The sequence below is a fragment of the Lepidochelys kempii genome, chromosome 1, assembly GCF_965140285.1.
Source record: "Lepidochelys kempii isolate rLepKem1 chromosome 1, rLepKem1.hap1, whole genome shotgun sequence".
NCBI classification, from domain to species: domain Eukaryota; kingdom Metazoa; phylum Chordata; order Testudines; family Cheloniidae; genus Lepidochelys; species Lepidochelys kempii.
In genome coordinates, this window is record NC_136380.1 from 253,476,982 (window position 1) to 253,491,964 (window position 14,983).

The window sequence follows — 14,983 nt, forward strand, 5'->3', positions numbered from 1 at the left end:
TAACTTTTGAGTAAATGACTGTGCAAACTTAATAATGTTATTTTAGCATAGTGTGTGTGTGCGGGGGGCACAAGATTCTGCATATCCTAGTCTTTTCCTCTAGCAAGGAAATCTCAGTCCAGGTGAATTTTATGTGCACGGTAAGAAGGTCCTGTGAGGATAGATCAGGGATTGGCAACCCTTGGCATGCGGCCCACCAGGGTAAACCCCCTGGCGGGCCGAGCTGGTTTGTTTACCTGCTGCGTCTGCAGCTTCGGCCGATCGCAGCTCCCACTGGCCGTGGTTCACCGCTCCAGGCCAATGGGGGCTGCGGGAAGACAGTGTGGTTGCCACCACTTCCTGCAGCCCCAATTGGCCTGGAGCGCCGAACCGTGGCCAGTGGGAGCCGCAAACGGCAGAACCTGCGGACACGGCAGGTAAACAAACCGGCCTGGCCCACCAGGGGCTTACGCTGGTGGGCCGTGTGCCAAAGGTTGCCGATCCCTAAGGTAGATAATTCTTATAGAACTCCAAAGGAAAAAAATCACTATGGCCTTATGACTAATGAGATGATGACAGTCCTAAAGACACAGAGAAGGGAAAAGAAAATCCTTTACATAAGGAGCAGAATGGTATTCACCACCCCTACCCCAATTTTTAGTCTGCCTCGTAGACCTGGGGGAAAAAAACCAATCCTTTTGGCGTTACAATGTGCTCCGTTTCTCTAGTGTGTGAACATGCATGCTTATGTTTGCACACTGCTGTCCTGCATTGTACAGAATTAGATCTACCCACCTGTTCATCGATTCATCACTGTTTTGCCCACCAATGGCTGGCCTGGAAAAAGGCTATGCGCACTATTGCTACAACAGCAAACAACTAACAGAGTTTCCTCTTTGACTCAAGTGGCAGCAAGCCTCTCTGGAAACAAGGGTGAGAGTTCTTCTGAAGATATGTGTATGCAGTTAACTGACGACAGTACCACTTCTGTGTGTGTATTCAGTTAAGAACAGAAATGTAAGGACAAAGAATAAACAAGAAGCTATGTTCTGATCTCTCAGCAATGCAGCTCATGCTGCATCCATCATTAAATTCATTTTTATGGTCTATGTATTAAGCACCTATAAAACCAGAATGGAATGATGAATATTATTAACTAACCGTGACATTTCATGTCTTGTCTAATAATCTTATCTATCTGGAATAAGTTTGGTTTCACAGAACTTAATTTTCCACTTCAGCAGTGCTGTACAAGACTTTCAATACAACTACCTAAGATTCATTGCAGTCAGTGGTATCTTGCTATCTGGTTCAAATGATCACAGACAACTCCCCTAAAATATATTTTCTGAGGCCCACTGTGTAATCTTCCATCTCTATAGTTACAAATGAAGAAGAAAACCATATTCATGAATAACTTCAAAGGAGAGAAGAAATAAATACATTAAATGGGGGCAACAGAATTTATTATACAGTAGATAAATCCCATTGCACGACTTACCCAATACCCCACCAATTAGGGTAGGACACGTGGTCCACTATGTTGTAGAATCTATTGTAATAGAGCGTACAGGCCATTAAGGCTTGCGAGAGGAACCCTTCTGAGCCCGCACTACACCTTGACACATTTGCATTTAAAAAAACCTGAGAGACAGGAGATGAAGCACAATGTGGCCTTAGTGGACCAGAGAATCCATCTCATTTAATTTAGGTCTATAAATCTCTTCATTTTATAAATAAAAAGTGGAGTTTTACCCAATAAATCTTGATGATATTAAAGTAGCCTTCAGAAGATATTTAGGCATGTATTTCACACTGCATATTGGAAGTATCATGCACGTGTGATGTAAATCCTTACAAACTTCTTTGAACTATAGTCCTTGCACATGTATTGCCTCTGCTTTTAGAAATGAAATCTCAGCTGACTGGCCATACTATATCATCATCAAATTCCACTTTAAAATTGAAACTATTTTTTAATCATCTGAGTGTAAAATGCAGCAAACTATCAGCCAAACCAATTTTTCATCACCTAGTGTACAATAAACCAATTTTATGGCCAAGCCAAAATAAATAACTGATTGACATCAATGAAAGTTTTGCCCAAGGGAGTACTGCTTAGGTTGCATAGTATTGCAACAATTCTCTATAGTACCTTCCCATAGCTAACTGAATTATCTGTTATTAAGCTAGTAGAACTCACCTAATTCTTCCTACCTGTGAAAAGCTTTGTAATTTTATTTTAAATGAGACAGACTATAGAATTTAATAAACTTGAAAAGCAATACCCAAGTTTGGGAATGGTTACTGCCTGAATAAGCAATATTTATGGTTGACTTTTCCTTAATAAAATTCCTGTAACAACATGTCAGGGAATACTGAGTGACTGGAAACAGTTTATTAAATGTAATTTAAAATTCTGATTAGCCACCAAGGTTAATCCTGTTTTGGTGGTTGTAATTGTTAATCTTATTAACTAACTGTTGTGGCACCCTGGAGAAAAATAAAGTTATAATTAAGACAGCCATTTCAAAGCAACTCCTTTGTTACTCCAGACTCAGTCCCAGAATTATACTGCACAAGTACACTACTAAATATGATCAGTCAGCAACTATTACTTCTAAAGAACTAGAACATACCTATATGCCTATGCAATGGAGTAAGGGGAGATAAATTGTCCCTTTACTCTCTTGAATGGTCTGCTTGTGCCATAAGCTGCAGTGCACAACGGGAAGCAGGATTTCTAGAGCTGCTATTTCATCTCCAGACCATACAGGTAGTCAGGAGAGATCGGGGGCCAAGAACAGGCAGAGTCTTGGCTCCATGCCTTCTCAATGTGCCAGACAACACAGCTATGCCAGCAAACCAGATGACATTCTGGGGTAAATATAGGCCTGGCACCCCAGCAATTTAGTTCCTCCCCAGAGCAGGATGCTCTGAATCACACACTGCTTCTCAAGCTGTTCCTGGGGCAATGCAACTATGAGATGCTCTTTAAATGGGGCAGATTGTAAGGTGGCGGGATAGCCCATGACAATTAACTCTAGACAGAATTTAACTGAACACTGATATAAGCATACCAGGTTAATTATTTTATTATGCCAAAAAACATGGCAAAGATTTATATATCTGGCTATACGTACAAATGACTGCCATAAAGACAATGCCCTCTCATGGAGAAGCAACTTAACTGTGCTTACGCCCGATGATAATACTTACGCTGTGATTGATTATACTTACCCAAAGGGTCAGCTTTCCCATTCACGTCTGGAATGGTGAACACTCCCACGACTTTATGGCCCTCTTTCTGCAGGTGTCTATAGACTTCTTGACCAAAAATACTCTGACCTATCAGGGCTAGCTTTAGCTTACGTTGATAAGCCTGTCAACAAGAGTTAAAGCAAACTACATTTTAGGATGCAGAAGAGATATGTTGCTACATGTAATTCTGTCTTACTCTTTCTTAGCCAATGTTAGTTTTGATTTTTAAAGCAATAGTGTCTTTCTGTCCCAACAATATAATGGAATAAAATAAATGATCCATTTTTCCACCTTGTTCATATAATCTACAATTTAGTAAGACCATACTTCTTTGCATACAAATATCACTTGGTATTGTTACTGCCTCCTTTATTATTTCATCAGCAGAAGTCTCTGCATGTACATGCACTGCTTGTTACAAAAAGGCGTAACAAAATCTGCAGTCATTATTCCTACCTATGATCGACAAACCATGAAATCTTATATTTGAAACAGACTCTTAGCAAAATCTAGCCATTCCTGCCACAAGTTTCTAGAATATGCCCTTTAACTTCTAATTTTTTCATCTATTATTCTTGCAGGAAAATTAAAATGTTTTCTAAGAATGACAAATGTCAATAGACTTGACACTATGTTCAATGTCACATTAGTTCAAGGCACTCAAGGCATCTGTGGCTGAGCCCAGTTCCAAAGTTCTTCCCTCACATAACAGGAGATTTTTGTAGTACTGTCCACTCAACTCCTACTTCTTGTTCAGCCAATCGATAAGACAAACAAGTTTGTTTACATTTACATTGCTGCCTGCCTCTTATTTACAATGTGATCTGAAAGTGAGAACAGGTGTTCACATAGCACTGTTGTAGCCAGTGCTGCAAGGTATTTACACGCCATATATGCTAAACATTCGTATGCCCCTTCATGCTTCGACTTATACGTTCTAAAGTTTTATACCGATTTGTTTTTGAGCGCAGTTATGTAAAAAATAATAATTCTACATTTGTAAGTTGCACTTTCATGATAAAAGAAAAGGAGTACTTGTGGCATCTTAGAGACTAACCAATTTATTTGAGCATAAGCTTTCGTGAGCTGCAGCTCACTTCATCCGATTAAGTGAGCTGTAGCTCACGAAAGCTTATGCTCAAATAAATTGGTTAGTCTCTAAGGTGCCACAAGTACTCCTTTTCTTTTTGTGAATACAGATTAACACGGCTGTTACTCTGAAACTTTTCACAATAAAGAAATTGCACTACAGTACTTGTATGAGGTGAACTGAAAAGCAGTATTTCTTTTGTTTATCTTTTTACAGTGCAAATGTTTGTAATCAAAGCTAATAATATGAAGTGAGCACTGTACACTTTGTATTCTGTATTGTAATTGAAATCAGTATTTGAAAACTGATAGAAAACATTCAAAATATTTATAATAAATTTAAATTGACATTCTATTATTAACAGTGTGATTAATCACAATTATTTTTTTAAATCTTGACAGCCCTAAAAACAAGCAAACGAAAGTACATGTTTGTCGCAATCCTTCAGAGAGTGGGAAATAGTTTTGTCCTAGCAGCTGCAGCAGGAGTATTTTTAGGACTCTGCTCTCTTTATATGTGCCATTTGAAAGTCAGGTGCAACTCCTGCTTCTTTCCCTGAAGGAACATCTCTAGGTTCTAGCTTCTCTCCTACCAGGGGATGCTGCCTCTTCATTAGGGAAGCTGGGACACAAGGGTACCACAACCAGTAGGGCCACCTGAGGTCCCAGAGGATTTGAACAGCCCATATGAATGTCTTACAAATCCTGTATGGATTAGCAAACATTCAGGTACCAAAAAAGATATAATACTTTGAAATAAACCAACAAACCATTTTGTGATGAAGAGCCAGTTGCAGTACTTTTTGCAAATGACATGAAATGATCTATTTTAAATCGTATTTCAGCTACACAGTTAGCTCCAGAAAGAGGTCTTAAAAATTGGTAGGATGTTCATGAATACAGGAAATGTTCATGAATTAGGAAAATTACTGTAGCACTATTTCGGGCCATAATATTCTCTTGGATGTGTGCATGCAACTTGCAGTGAAAACAACAGGAAATGAGTTTGGCCAAGGGTAAAATTTGTCTCATAGGTCGCAACAGTAAATAAAAATCCCCCTGTATTATAGTATCAGACAGCACTGGTGCAGCTGCAGCAGTGCTAAGTTGCCAGTGTGGATGGGAGTGGTAAAAATGTGAGTCTTGTCTACGTGGGTGTGTACACGGTTGCTACCTCCAGTACAGTTGTACTATTGGTGCTAACAGCTATAATAGGCAACACTATCTTGTCTTAGACAGACATTAACTTGTCTTAGTGTAGACAAGGCTTTCTTGTTTTAAATTACAACATGCACACATTATCCCTTGAAATTTTTATATCCTGACAATGCAAAATGGACACAGATAAGTCTTCCTACCAGTGCTCCATCACCTCAGCTTCCGCTTTTCAGAAGCACAGTCTCAGTCATAAAAATCTCAGATTGGCTTTTTCTAACCATTTAAACGTTTATGAATTCTCCAGGCAAGTTCAAGAAGTGTTCACCTGCTGTGCTACTGAAAGTATCCGGTACAGTATGAAATCCACTGATTTCTATGTAATGTTAATTGACAATGGCAGCACCGTAGATGTGATGGAAAAAACATTAGAGAAAGTCCTCCTGATGCAAGTTACTTGTTCTACATTTGTTCTCTTGTTAACTGTCACTCAATAGCACCTCAAGTGCACAGAAGTAGTGGTCTTTTAGACTTGTATTTTTCTTTTTCAGTTTATTCCCCACTAAATAAGAACTACCAGCAAATGAAGGTAACAAAAAGTCCACAAAGATCATTATCATCCACAAATCATGACCAATTAAGTACCATCAGAAGAGTTAAACTCTTCCTTTCCTGAAAACAAAAAGTAAGATTTTAGGGAAGTATGAGAGGCATACCTGAAAGGCCAAATTTCTGAAGAGACCTTAACAGAAGCTAAAACTCTGCATGTATTTTTCTGTGTCCAAGTTTTTACATTTGCCAGCTTCTGCATTTAGGAGTCTGAGACTACAAAAACTCTGGATTCAGAGAGCAAACTGCAGCTGGGCTGGCTAACTTCCAGAATTGCCTAATTGCCTGTATGACTGCCCTTTATGCTTGGAAATTCACATTGTTTTGCATTCTTGAAAACTCACACAAGAAAAACTGCACCAGCAATTTTAAGTCAGTAAGTATGATCAAAGTCTAAGTAAACGGGGCTTGAAAAATATTTTAGAAATACCACACTCATCTCAAAATATTAATTCAGAAGAGCAGTTTTGTTTCCACAGGTCAAGTTTTTAACAATATATATTCTATAATCATAAACTTATATCTCTACTCACTAATAATGTATATATACATAAATCTGATTCTTATGTTACATGGAGCTGCACACAAATTACAATTCCAGATCACGAGCTGCTGTAAATCAATGTGTAGCTCCACTTCAGTCAATGGAGCCACATTATGTCAGCTCATGCTAGCTGAGGATCTGGCCCAAAATTGTTACTGAGCACAGATTTCTCTATGTTTAGCAGAGTTCTGAGCCAGGAAGTGGTTAGGGATAAACAGAGGACGCAATCTTTAAAGGAGCAGAGAATAAATATAAAGTGGTAGAACTAGTAAAATAAGAACACAGACTGTTCACACACGCATGCATCGTACACACAGACACAGTTACGTTCCTGCATTCTGTTGAACAAGAAGATTAACCTGACAACAAGCCAACTACATCATATCGCATACGTAGCAAGTTGATTGACTGAAAATGATTTTCCCAGCATGAGGGACATACAACTTCTCTATGACCAGCTATTCTTGAATAATTTCTCCCTTGAATTGGCACAAACATACTTTCCATTAACATTCAGTATGGATAATGCAATCCTGTATTGTATTGTCACATATATTTGTAGCTAGTAGAAAGTAGGAGCCAAATCACAAGTCCTCCATGCATAGAACTCCTATTGTGTTCAGTGGAGTCCCATACAAGAAGGGGATTGCAGGATCAGGCCACAAATCCCTTTCTTTACTTCTGGTTGCTTCCTTTTGTCCTATTTAAAAGTATCAATTAAGTGGCACAGCTGAGGATCTTACTGCAAACCTGTGTCTTGCTCTAGAATTGGAAGATCTTCTTCCAAGATCTTTAGGCTTTAAACTAGTTTCACCGGGGGAAGGAGACCAAAGCCCTGAGGTAAGTGGGCAAGCGGGACACTGGGAGGAAGCACAGGCAGGAACATCTGTGAGGGGAGGGCTCCTACCTCATACTGAGAATGAGGAGCGATCAGCAGGTTATCTCAAGTGCCTATATACAAATGCACAAAGCCTTGGAAACAAGCAGGGAGAACTGGAGGTCCTGGTGATGTCAAGGAATTATGACGTGATTGGAATAACAGAGACTTAGTGGGATAACTCACATGACTGGAGTACTGTCATGGATGGTTATAAACTGTTCAGGAAGGACAGACAGGGCAGAAAAGGTGGGGGAGTAGCACTGTATGTAAGGGAGCAGTATGACTGCTCAGAGCTCCTGTATGAAACTGCAGAAAAACCTGAGTGTCTCTGGATTAAGTTTAGAAGTGTGAGCAACAAGAGTGATGTTGTGGTGGGAGTCTGCTATAGACCACCGGACCAGGGGGATGAGGCTTTCTTCCGGCAACTCGTAGAAGCTACTAGATCGCACGCCCTGGTTCTCATGGGAGACTTTAATCATCCAGATATCTGCTGGGAGAGCACTACAGCGGTGCATAGACATTCCAGGAAGTTTTTGGAAAATGTAGGGGACAATTTCCTGGTGCAAGTGCTGGAGGAGCCAACTAGGGGGGAGCTTTTCTTGACCTGCTGCTTGCAAACCGGGAAGAATTAGTAGCGGAAGCAAAAGTGGATGGGAACCTGGGAGGCAGTGACCATGAATTGGTCGAGTTCAGGATCCTGACACAGGGAAGAAAGGTAAGCAGCAGAATACGTACCCTGGACTTCAGAAAAGCAGACTTCGACTCCCTCAGGGAACTGATGGGTAGGATCCCCTGGGGGAATAACATGAGGGGGAAAAGAGTCCAGGAGAGCTGGCTGTATTTCAAGGAATCCCTATTGAGGTTACAGGGACAAACCATCCCGATGTGTCGAAAGAATAGTAAATATGGCAGGCGACCAGCTTGGCTTAACGGTGAAATCCTTGCGGATCTTAAACATAAAAAAGAAGCTTACAAGTAGTGGAAGATTGGATAAATGACCAGGGAAGAGTATAAAAATATTGCTCGGGCATGTAGGAATGAAATCAGGAGGGCCAAATCACACCTGGAGCTGCAGCTAGCAAGAGATGTTAAGAGTAACAAGAAGGGTTTCTTCAGGTATGTTGGCAACAAGAAGAAAGCCAAGGAAAGTGTTGGCCCCTTACTGAATGAGGGAGGCAACCTAGTGACAGAGGATGTGGAAAAAGCTAATGTACTCAATGCTTTTTTTGCCTCTGTCTTCACGAACAAGGTCAGCTCCCAGACTGCTGCGCTGGGCAACACAGCATGGGGAGTAGGTGGCCAGCCCTCTGTGTAGAAAGAGGTGGTTAGGGACTATTTAGAAAAGCTGGACGTGCACAAGTCCATGGGGCCGGATGCGTTGCATCCGAGAGTGCTAAAGGAATTGGCGGCTGTGATTGCAGAGCCATTGGCCATTATCTTTGAAAACTCATGGCGAATGAGGGAAGTCCCAGATGACTGGAAAAAGGCTAATGTAGTGCCAATCTTTAAAAAAGGGAAGAAGGAGGATCCTGGGAATTATAGGCCAGTCAGCCTCACCTCAGTCCCCAGAAAAATCATGGAGCGGGTCCTCAAGGAATCTATCCTGAAGCACTTACACGAGAGGAAAGTGATCAGGAACAGTCAGCATGGATTCACCAAGTGAAGGTCATGCCTGACTAATCTAATCGCCTTCTGTGATGAGATTACTGGTTCTGTGGATGAAGGGAAAGCAGTGGATGTACTGTTTCTTGACTTTAGCAAAGCTTTTGACATGGTCTCCCACAGTATTCTTGTCAGCAAGTTAAAGAAGTATGGGCTGGATGAATGCACTATAAGGTGGGTAGAAAGTTGGCTAGATTGTCAGGCTCAACAGGGAATGATCAATAGCTCCATGTCTAGTTGGCAGCCGGTATCAAGTGGAGTGCCCCAAGGGTCGGTCCTGGGGCCAGTTTTGTTCAATATCTTCATAAATGATCTGGAGGATGGTGTGGATTGCACTCTCAGCAAATTTGCGGATGATACTAAACTAGGAGGAGTGGTAGATATGGTGGCAGGTAGGGATAGGATTCAGAGGGACCTAGACAAATTGGAGGATTGGGCCAAAAGAAATCTGATGAGGTTCAACAAGGATAAGTGCAGGGTCCTGCACTTAGGACGGAAGAATCCCATGCACCGCTACAGACTAGGGACCGAATGGCCAGGCAGCAGTTCTGCGGAAAAGGACCTAGGGGTGACAGTGGACGAGAAGCTGGATATGAGTCAACAGTGTGCCCTTGTTGCCAAGAAGGCCAATGGCATTTTGGGATGTATAAGTAGGGGCATAGCCAGCAGATCGACGGACGTGATCGTTCCCTTCTATTCAACATTGGTGAGGCCTCAGCTGGAGTACTGTGTCCAGTTTTGGGCCCCACACTACAAGAAGGATAGTGGATAAATTGGAGAGAGTCCAGCGAAGGGCAACAAAAATGATTAGGAGTCTGGAACACATGACTTATGAGGAGAGGCTGAGGGAACTGGGATTGTTTAGTCTGCAGAAGAGAAGAATGAGGGGGGATTTGATAGCTGTTTTCAACTACCTGAGAGGTGGTTCCAAAGAGGATGGTTCCAGACTATTCTCAGTGGTAGAAGATGACAGGACAAGGAGTAATGGTCTCAAGTTGCAGTGGGGGAGGTTTAGGTTGGATATTAGGAAAAACTTTTTCACTAGGAGGGTGGTGAAACACTGGAATGCGTTACCTAGGGAGGTGGTAGAATCTCCTTCCTTAGAAGTTTTTAAGGTCAGGCTTGACAAAGCCCTGGCTGGGATGATTTAATTGGGGATTGGTCCTGCTTTGAGCAGGGGGTTGGACTAGATGACCTCCTGAGGTCCCTTCCAACCCTGATATTCTATGATTCCAAAACTGTTTACACAACTTGATAGTCTTTTGAGAGTGGAAATTCCTTGCAACAAAATGATACAGAGACATGGTAGAACTGCATAAAAGTGCAAATTCTGTAAAATTATGGGGGAATGTAGGACAGCCTGGTAGTTACTTCTTCACTGAAACGCCACCTCCGGGATGGACTGCTAAAAAGGATAGGTCCCATAGTCTAGTTCCCAAACAGGAGCTCACTAAATGCCATCAAATCATGCAGGTGGCATATGGTGATATATTAATAAGAGCAATCCTCATATACATTACTGATAATGGACTTGTGATTGCTTTGGACATATGTATTGATACTATGGAGGCAATGTTGAGCTTCCCTTGTAACCACCTTGCTGACAATGAGCACACAAAATTATCAGATGCACTGCTTCTCATGGGAAGGTTAGTGATTATTTATTATTGGTGGAGACTTCTTCCCTTCTTCTTTTTTGGAGTTATCCGAACAGGCCTGGAAAATAGTGGAGCTCAAACTGATGACAGAGAGATGGCTCAATTTTACAAGGTATAGAGGCCCTTTTATTTTTCCTGCATGGGAACTCTAGAAGAATTTTGTTAACTTGGAGAATATCCATGGTATTACAAAGTTGTGTAAGCAGAGGATCAGGGATCCGGAAAGTGTCTGAGCATTCTTATTTAATTTTCATTTGTTGAACTTGGTTTTGCTTTCTTTTTTTCTTCCTTATGGTATTATTTTGCTTGTATTATAACAAGGATCAAAATACTCATGGGAAGATCTCAAAAATCACTCTCATTTTACTTGGATACGATGCTCCCTAGATAGCTGCAGAGAACAAGATCGGTATAGGGCATATAACCTGAAAACTAGTTTGTACAGGTGATGTACAAAGATAGGCACCCAAATCCACAGTTGGACATCTAAATAAAAGTGGCCTCCTTTTAAGAGATCTGTTGAGCATCCACAGATTCCACTGGCTTCAGAGGAAGTTGTGGATGCGGTGGTAAACCCAGGACAAACAGCTACAAAAGGGGGGTAGTAATTAGTCCCAGGGGATTAAAAGGCCCCTCCCTATCCACTGAGGAGAGAGAACCACAATGTTCAGCTGGAAAAGGGGCTGTAGGGAACCAATTAGGTTCAGCTGACTCCAACTACTTGGGACCTTTTTAAACCCTCCCCTGGGTGGTAGGAGCTAGAGAGTGAGGAGAGCTGGGAAGCTACCAGTAGGCTGTTTGCAGCAAGACACCAGACCTTCCCAGTAGGGAGGCTGCACTCACTCCCCAGAAGGGAAGGAAAGGAAAATAAGCACAAGGCACCAGAGTAGCAGTCATGTTAGTCTGTATCCGCAAAAAGAAAAGGAGTACTTGTGGCACCTTGGAGACTAACAAATTTATTTGAGCATAAGCTTTCGTGAGCTACAGCTCACTTCATCGGATGCATATGATGAAGTGAGCTGTAGCTCACGAAAGCTTATGCTCAAATAAATTTGTTAGTCTCTAAGGTACCACAAGTACTCCTTTTTCTTTTTGCAAGCACAAGGGACTGACTGAGCAGAGGAGAAGCAGGACCCTGTGCCACCTATAAGGATTTGCCTTGCCCCACACCTGAGTCTCCAAGGCTAAAAAGGACTGAACCTACTAAGGCAAACAAGGTATTCTGTCACAATGTTTAACATTTCTGAAAATCAGTCCTCTTTTATTTAGATGCCTAAATATAGATGTAGCTGTCTAATTTTTTAGGTGCATTTTGGAAATATTGGCCACAATATCCATTGCTTTTATGGTATTAATTTGCCTAAAATAAAATTACTAGAGTTTATTTTAATGGCTGTTTACATGACACTCAACATTTACTCCATTCTGATTCTTCTTCTTCTCCCATTCACCTCCTGCAACATAAAAGAATACACAAGCACTGCATATATTAATAGTCTTACAAGTCTCAACAAAAGCAAATCACTAAAAAGGGAAAATGTGTTCATGCTACAGTTTCTCCTTGTGAAGAGAAAAGTTAGCGTTGCAAAGGGAATTCATTTCATTGTTATAAATAACAAATACTTCTGGAATTGCTAATGGTGTGTGCATCTCTAACAAGTTTCACTGGTAATGCTTTCAGTTCAATTTCCCTACAGATTAATTTTCAATAGCTCCCATTCTGGTTACATTATTATATTCATTCTCTGCAAGAATTTAGAGACACTGTTATTGATAAGAGAAATTTTTTAATGCTATGTCTCTTTAAAAACAATGTAAAATGCTTCTCAAAGGAGACATTAACATGGTAACTTTAATTCTACATAGTGTCAGGACTCATGCACGAAAGCCTTGCTCCTCTGAATGAAAACCAATAGCACTGCCTCTCCCCATCCATATCTCTGTATGCAACGTGTCAGTCATCCATTCACATTGCTGATGCAATTCCAAAGAGCTTGGCTAAAGTCTCTTACTGTAAAAACCCTTCAAAGCAGATTCCCCAGGCAAACAGTCATCCTCACCCTTGGCCATGCTGTCAGATATGAAACGCAGAGCAGTCTTCAGGGATGAAAAACCATCCCCAAACTGCATTCCGCCGCATCCATGAATCTTAACCAGAGTGCCCGAAGCATCTTGTCTACTTTACATCATATTTTAAGGGGCATGTATTTACCCGGCCATAAAGAGCAGCATGAATCGTTATCAGTCTCCCTGCAGAGCTATGCAGTTTAATCTAACACCAGACAGACAAATATCCGTCTTGCATTAATTCTTTACAGCCAGAGTGTAAGAACTGATGTTCACAAACCGACACGCCTCCAAGGCCAGCATTTGGAGCAGGAGCTGAAGGTTTACTTCTCAATAAGAAATAGCCATGCCTGTTCCCAGTTTGACTACAGTAGTGGGAACAGGCCTGGCTAGATCTTTAGCTTCTTTCGCAGCAATTACAGTCTCAGAGCACCGCTGACCTTCCCCTGCCCAGATTCCCATGAGAACATGACTGCCAGTTCATATTCTTGCAAAGCAAAGATGTTACAAAAGCATCATCGATTTTCTCTCCCAGACTCCTGCGATACACAGCATGGTATCAGAGAATATACCGAGATCCACCATAGTCAGGCAAAGCAAGATGCTCCTATTTTGGTAAACAAGTCAAATATCCCCTGAAGGGACCTCTGACTGTTCAGTGCCAAAATTCATGTGAGAAAATCTCGACCTATTTTTATCCTTTCCTTGCAGGGGTATTATCCAAGCACCGCTGACTTGTCCTCCGCTCCCGCCCCCCATTCCTGGGCTATTGCGGCTCCTCAGACAAATATGGAAAACAAATATGCTCATCGTTTTGCAATCAAAAGCAACATATTTGCCAAGTCCCACTGAGCCTGCCCTGACCCCCTGACAACCCCATTGCTCATTCCTGAGCTACGGCCTCCTGCAAAGCTCGTTCCTGAGGGGAACCCATCCTCACACACTCACTGTGGCCGTGGTGGAGAATTTCCTCAAAAGCTGATGGGCTTTCCACAGCATTTTTGCAGGCTCTGTGGTGCCAGCGGCTCAGAGGTCCGAGGCTTTGCTGCTGCAGCAGCGCAAGGGCGAAGGCAACACCTGTGCCCCGCTCCCGGGGTCCCAGCTGAGGCAGAGGAGGAGGCGGCCCAAGCGGGGAGGTTTGTCTGACGCAACCCGAGCTGGGTGCTGGTGGCCGCGAGCCAGGCAGGCGCGCACACAGGGCGGCAGCAGCAGCAGCTTCGCCAGCGCCCGCCTGCGCGCGCGCGCTCCTCCACGCTGCCTGCCCGGGGTGGGGCCGGGCTGCGGCGCAGGCTCCCGCCCGGTTCGCTGCCAGCTGGCTGGGCGCGGAGGACGCCTCCTCTCCTGCTGCACCTGCCCCGGCGTGCGCGGGAAAGCGGGTTGTGTCCTTCTTTGCGCTGGGAATACAAAGCCGCCCGGGGTGGAAAGAGCCGAACTGAGTGGGGAGTTCAAGCAAGAGCAAAGTCCCAACTTGCGCTCTGGGGAGATCAGGCTGGGAGGCGGGAGCTATTTCCCTAGTCCAAGAGGAGGGGTTTTTACTTCTCCCTGGCTGGTGCCAGGTTTCAGAGGAGCAGCCCTGTTAGTCGGTATTCGCAAAAAAGAACAGGAGGACTTGTGGCACCTGAGAGACTGACCAATTTATTAGAGCAGGAGCTTTCGTGGGCTACAGGCCACTTCATCGGATGCATAGACTGGAAGGTATAGTAAGCTATAGCTGTATATACACATGCAGATAAGTTGGAAGTTACCATACAAACTGTTTCAGAGTAGCAGCCGTCCTTTTCTTCATACAGTGAGCAGCCAATTAGTTAAGATGAGCTATTATCAGCAAGAGAAAAAAACTTCTGTAGTGATGTAACCCTTCTGCCCGTCAGAGTTGGCAGCAACAAGGCTCCCCCCTACTTAACACAACGCTCAGTGATTTCAGCTCTTAGTCAGTTCAGCTCTTTGGTGAATTCAGTTTATAGCACGGGAATCTCAGTGCCGGTGCACTGTCAGCACAAAGTGAGCTCAGCAGCCTGTAACTAGACTCCTAATGGCATCAAAATTAGCTCTGATATTCCACAGTGGAGAGAGGAGGAA

General features: G+C 42.7%; 1 protein-coding gene across 4 annotated transcripts in view; it reads right to left on the bottom strand.

Annotated features, from left to right (window-relative positions):
• ALDH1L2 (aldehyde dehydrogenase 1 family member L2) overlaps positions 1 to 13,988 on the bottom strand; it is a 64,929-nt gene extending 50,941 nt beyond the window's left edge. Inside the window, exons 1-3 of one of the 4 annotated variants that reach the window (XM_078850579.1) lie at positions 12,898 to 13,048; positions 12,251 to 12,291; positions 3,220 to 3,361 (exon numbers count right to left, since the gene is read on the bottom strand). In XM_078850579.1, the coding sequence (XP_078706705.1) occupies positions 3,220 to 3,361; positions 12,251 to 12,291; positions 12,898 to 12,967 (253 nt within the window). In that variant the 5' untranslated portion in view covers positions 12,968 to 13,048. Of the gene's footprint in view, positions 1 to 3,219; positions 3,362 to 12,250; positions 12,292 to 12,897; positions 13,049 to 13,852 lie in introns of those variants that run through there. The other 3 variants (XM_078850576.1, XM_078850577.1, XM_073323883.2) reach the window with 3 other exon arrangements.
• Between the last annotated feature and the right edge of the window lie 995 nt (positions 13,989 to 14,983).